General features: G+C 47.4%; 1 protein-coding gene across 1 annotated transcript in view; it reads right to left on the reverse strand.

Annotated features, from left to right (window-relative positions):
- FSIP1 (fibrous sheath interacting protein 1) overlaps positions 1 to 5,587 on the reverse strand; it is a 47,013-nt gene extending 41,426 nt beyond the window's left edge. Inside the window, exons 1-4 of the mRNA XM_075281077.1 lie at positions 5,560 to 5,587; positions 1,782 to 1,977; positions 1,387 to 1,543; positions 899 to 904 (exon numbers count right to left, since the gene is read on the reverse strand). Coding sequence (XP_075137178.1) covers positions 899 to 904; positions 1,387 to 1,543; positions 1,782 to 1,946 — 328 coding nt within the window. The 5' untranslated portion in view covers positions 1,947 to 1,977; positions 5,560 to 5,587. The remainder of the gene's footprint in view (positions 1 to 898; positions 905 to 1,386; positions 1,544 to 1,781; positions 1,978 to 5,559) is intronic.
- Between the last annotated feature and the right edge of the window lie 413 nt (positions 5,588 to 6,000).

Here is a 6,000-nt window from a genome sequence, read left to right on the forward strand (position 1 = left end):
CAAGCTCAGGGAAGGGGCAGACAGACTACCAAAATACCCCCTCCCCTTCCCCAGCAACTACTGCACCCAAAAACCATTTTAATTTTTGAAATTTTCCAATAGCTGCTGCATTTTCCCCCCTCGGCTTCTACTCGAGTCAATAAGTTTTTTTGTGGTAAAATTAGGGGGGTCGGCTTATACTCGAGTATATACGGTAGTCCTTTTGTTCTCAAGTCCCCTCCAGAGGTTTCTAGCATCAGCTTACTCCCCTCTCCCTGCTGACAACAAATGCACACTTGGCAGAACTGAGGGTGTATGTGTGATGACAGCTTACACTTTCATTGACTTCAGGTTGAAAAATGGAAAAATGTAGACTTCTGGTTGGTATGTGAATCAGCAGGTCACTCTGCTGGTCACATGACCAGGCAAGGAACTTATTTAGAGGCTGAATAAAGTGAACTGTGCATTCATTGTGTGACTGCATTGTTCTATTTACATTAAGATAAGATAATCCCTTAATAGTCCCACAGTGGGGAAATTTCAGTATGTTACAGCAGCATAGTAATACAGATACAGGATAATACACAGTAATAGATTACAGACGTAGACACACATATGCTGAGAAGCGAAGATATACTAGGAGTCCATAGCAGCTAAGGAACAGAAGAAGAAAGAAGGAAGACTTCATAGTCATAATCAATGATCATTAGTTCTCTGTGCGGAGTGATCTTCGTTTGGACTGATGTACATTATACAGCCTGGTCGTGGTTGGAAGGAAGGACTTGAGATAGCTCCTTCTCACACTTGGGGTGAAGCAGACGGTCACTTACAGTGCTGCCAAGTCCCATCAAGGTCCCATACATGGGGTGGGATTTGTTCTTCCGCATGGAGGTCACCACGGACAGTATCCTTCTGTCACCCACCACTTGTACTGGGTCCAGGGCGCTCCCCAGGACAGAGCTGGCCCTCCTGATCAGCCTGTCAAGTCTATTTCTGTCCCTGGTTTATATACAGCTCCCCCCAGCAGGCCACAACGAAAAAGATGGCTGAAGCAACCACAGAGTTGAAGAAGGCCCTAAGAAGTGTCCCCTGGACTCTGAAGGCCCTCAGCCTCCTGAGCAGGTAGAGTCTGCTGTGACCCTATATGCATTATACTATAAGGATAGAGAATAAAATCTCTCTCTGGGGCTGTTTATTACTTACATTCAATTATATAATTTACTATAACAAAATTATAAAAGGGAATGAAAAAATAAAAGATACCGGTTATAGTGTTGTAATAAAAACCCAAGTAAGCATCTGCTGCACAAACAGAGCTTTACTTTATAAAAGAAAAAAAAATTGCCATGAACATTCAGTTTTGGAAAGAATAAAAGAATACAGAGAGACATGAAGGGTCTACAGTACCTGGGTCGTCTGCTGGGCCGGTCATATTATCGTGAGCTGTTTCCCGTAGCGTTTCAGTGCTGATCCTTGTACAGTTCTGTGAGGTCTTCTCATCACCAGGATCTGACAATTTGGGATAAGTCTCTTGTTCATCATCTGAAGTCCTTGTATGATCCCACTAATAATCAGAAGACATGTAAACATTAATAGGCGAAGGTTCATCTTAATGCTATACCCCTTGTAGTGGGGGTGAAGCACTTAGCGAACCACCCACACAAAGTGCCTATGGTTTCATACTACATCACAGGGCTCAGTATGCCACCATTCGGCTACTGCGCACATGGCCTTGCCGCGTGCATGAGCTCTTAGATTTGGAAATAAAGTTGAGAGACTTCTACTAAACCATCACATTTTACCTGCGCTATTCCCGGTTCTGGAGTCAACACTTCCAAAGAACATAGTGATGAGTTCACTTTTTGTTTATCCGCTTGGAATGAACTTAATAAGCGACTTCCAGGACGGGAACGAGACACCGTGGCAGGTCTGGAAATGTCATCCAAGCTTCCCTTCAAAATATCCATCTTCAGGAAGCCGAGGACTAATCGTTCCGAACTGAAACATAAAAACATCTCAGATGAAGACCAAGGCCAAAGTTTCAGATGCGTACAACATCCTACCATCTCATACATATATAAATCCCTACTGTCTGACACCTACATGACCCCCACCTTCTGAAATATACACGACCCCAACTATCTGATACATATATATAATAAGCCTTCACCATCTGACAAATCTGCTGCGCCCCCATGGTGACAGTGATATACATGTACAGCATTGTGCAGAAACTAAACCCTACAGATGATAGACATGGGTGATGGAAATAAAACCGAACACTATAAGAAAACCTTGTGTATCACACATCTCCCCACAAAGACATATTCATCATAGATGGAGAGATCTGTGTACAGCCCTGCACTTCCATCTGTATGAACACACACAAGGATGAAACCCTAAACTGCTCCTACAAAGTTGGGAACAAACAATTATCCAAAATGTCTTGGCATACAGAAGCATTAACATTTCCCTTCACTGCAACTAAAAAACCAACCCCATAGTATTAGCCCTCCTCCTCCACCTAATGAAGGAGGTGAAGTCAGGCAGGTGACGTTCTGGAGGCCCAAGGAAGGAAAGGGAACATCGAAAAAGTATTACTTACTTCTCCTGTGCTCCAGAAGGCTTTGGGCCTGTTTGGTGATGTCACGTGAGCCAGGCCGGGTCTGCGTCATTATGCGTTGCGATGCCGGTCTGGCTCACGTGACATCTGTACCAATACTGAAGAGAATACTGGGGAGCGCGCCGGAACCAGGCAGAAATAAGTAACAGTGTTTTTTATGTTTGTATCCTCCCCTTGGTGTCTGATCATTATACTTTGGGGTCTGAAAGACCCCAGAACATAATAAATATTCATGGTTGGTCAACAATGGGTCATAATACTGTGTGCAGGGGCCACTATGGGGCATAATACTGTGTACAGGGGCCACTATGGGGCATCATACAGTGTGCAGGGGCCACTATGGGGCATAATACTGTGTGCAGGGGCCACTATGGGGCATAATACTGTGTGCAGGGGCCACTATGGGGCATAATACTGTGTACAGGGGCCACTATGGGGCATAATACTGTGTGCAGGGGCCACTATGGGGCATAATACTGTGTGCAGGGGCCACTATGGGGCATAATACTGTGTGCAGGGGCCACTATGGGGCGTAATACTGTGTGCAGGGGCCACTATGGGGATAATACTGTGCGCAGGGGCTACTATGGGGCATAATACTGTGTGCAGGGGCCAATATGGGACATAATACTGTATGCAGGGGCCATTATGGGGCATAATACTGTGTGCAGGGGCCACTATGGGGCGTAATACTGTGTGCAGGGGCCACTATGGGGGATAATACTGTGCGCAGGGGCTACTATGGGGCATAATACTGTGTGCAGGGGCCAATATGGGACATAATACTGTATGCAGGAGCCACTATGGGGAATAATACTGTGTGCAGGGGCCACTATGGGGCATAATACTGTGTGCAGGGGCCACTATGGTGCATAATACTGTGTGCAGGGGCCACTATGGGCATAATACTGTGTGCAGGGGCGACTATGGGACATAATACTGTGTGCAGGGGCCACTATGGGGCATAATACTGTGTGCAGGAGACACTATAGGGCATCATACTGTGGGCAGGGGGCACTATAGGGCATCATACTGTGGGCAGGGGCCACTATAGGGCATCATACTGTGTGCAGGGGCCCCAATGGGGTGTAATACTGTGGGCAGGGGCCACTATAGGGCATCATACTGTGGGCAGGGGCCACTATAGGGCATCATACTGTGGGCAGGGGCCACTATAGGGCATCATACTGTGGGCAGGGGCCACTATGGGGCGTAATACTGTGTGCAGGGGCCACTATGGGGGATAATACTGTGCGCAGGGGCTAATATGGGGCATAATACTGTGTGCAGGGGCCAATATGGGACATAATACTGTATGCAGGGGCCATTATGGGGCATAATACTGTGTGCAGGGGCCACTATGGGGCGTAATACTGTGTGCAGGGGCCACTATGGGGCATAATACTGTGTGCAGGGGCCACTATGGTGCATAATACTGTGTGCAGGGGCCACTATGGGCATAATACTGTGTGCAGGGGCGACTATGGGACATAATACTGTGTGCAGGGGCCACTATGGGGCATAATACTGTGTGCAGGAGACACTATAGGGCATCATACTGTGGGCAGGGGGCACTATAGGGCATCATACTGTGGGCAGGGGCCACTATAGGGCATCATACTGTGTGCAGGGGCCCCAATGGGGTGTAATACTGTGGGCAGGGGCCACTATAGGGCATCATACTGTGGGCAGGGGCCACTATAGGGCATCATACTGTGGGCAGGGGCCACTATAGGGCATCATACTGTGGGCAGGGGCCACTATGGGGCGTAATACTGTGTGCAGGGGCCACTATGGGGGATAATACTGTGCGCAGGGGCTAATATGGGGCATAATACTGTGTGCAGGGGCCAATATGGGACATAATACTGTATGCAGGGGCCATTATGGGGCATAATACTGTGTGCAGGGGCCACTATGGGGCGTAATACTGTGTGCAGGGGCCACTATGGGGCATAATACTGTGTGCAGGGGCCACTATGGGGGATAATACTGTGCGCAGGGGCTACTATGGGGCATAATACTGTGTGCAGGGGCCAATATGGGACATAATACTGTATGCAGGAGCCACTATGGGGAATAATACTGTGTGCAGGGGCCACTATCGAGCATAATAGTATGTCTGAAGGCCACAGTGGTGCATAATAGCGTGTATACATTATGCTGTTTGGAGCGGCCACTATGAGACATTACACCGGGGGAGGGGCTGCAATGGGACATTATACTATCTGGAGGCCACTTTGGGACATTACAGTGTGTGTAAATGGGGTGTTATACTGTTTGGGGGACAGACACGCTTTGCCACATGTGTGTGTGGGGGAGGGAGCCCAAGTCAAAAGTTTGTTTGGGGGCCCTGTCATTACTAGTTACATTGACCGCTATCAGAAGTATACAGGCTGTGTAACATCACCGCTGCAGCCGCTCTGTATACAGATACCATATAGATATACACTATATAGATAGATTTAGGCTGACACCCCTTGTTGAGGAAATGCAGCAGAAAAACACCTCTGCATATTACAGTCCCGGCAAAGCTTCATCTAATCTCATCCACAATCCAAAAAACACAAAAAACAACGCGTTTTTCTCCATAGCCTAAGGTCCCGTGCACACGATGTAACGCGGCGCTGATTCTGACACGTAAACTCGTGTCAGAGTCAGCGCTTCAAAACAGAATCCCTTTGACGTCAATGGGTGCCGGCTTACGCCCGCTGCACATTGAAATCAATGGGAGGCTTTTTAACCCTTTGATTTCAATGTGTTACAGAATCAGCGCCGCATTACATCGCGTGCACGGGCCCTTATACATGGATGTCGGCTGTATCTTAGTATAGACAGACAACCAATATGGCAATCCCACAAGACTGGACAAATCGGTTATTCCTGGGACTTGTAGTTCCACGGCAGCCTAACCGAGCTTAGTGCGGCGCCATTACCAGGACTGGACAGCGCACAACCTTCCCTTCAGCGATCCCGGCTCTTCGCCATAGATGTGATAGCAGCGTCCACTGTTGCTAGGTTACTTTCTTGTCTAGTACGAGACCACGTGATCCCCTACAGCGGCCGATGAGGCTCAAGACTCTGAACGCGTTCTATACAGTTGTAGAACTACCGTAGTAAAATAAGTCTCTGTGTGATGTCAAGGGCCTTATGGTTGTCATTGGTAATGATAGAGACCTGCAGACTGTATTCTAATGTATCCTGTGGTAACAGTAATTCATAGTCCTTGTCCATGCTAATGGACTATGACTTATATCTGACATGTCTGTACCCAGCAAATAATCGTAGGCTCAGGGTATAGTAATAATGGAAAACCTTAATTCAGCTTAGAAAACCATTAACAATCCAACTGATATAAAGAAAACCCTAAAATATTCATTGACCCGTCTCAGACACTA

Source organism: Leptodactylus fuscus, chromosome 7, assembly GCF_031893055.1.
Source record: "Leptodactylus fuscus isolate aLepFus1 chromosome 7, aLepFus1.hap2, whole genome shotgun sequence".
Lineage (NCBI taxonomy): Eukaryota > Metazoa > Chordata > Amphibia > Anura > Leptodactylidae > Leptodactylus > Leptodactylus fuscus.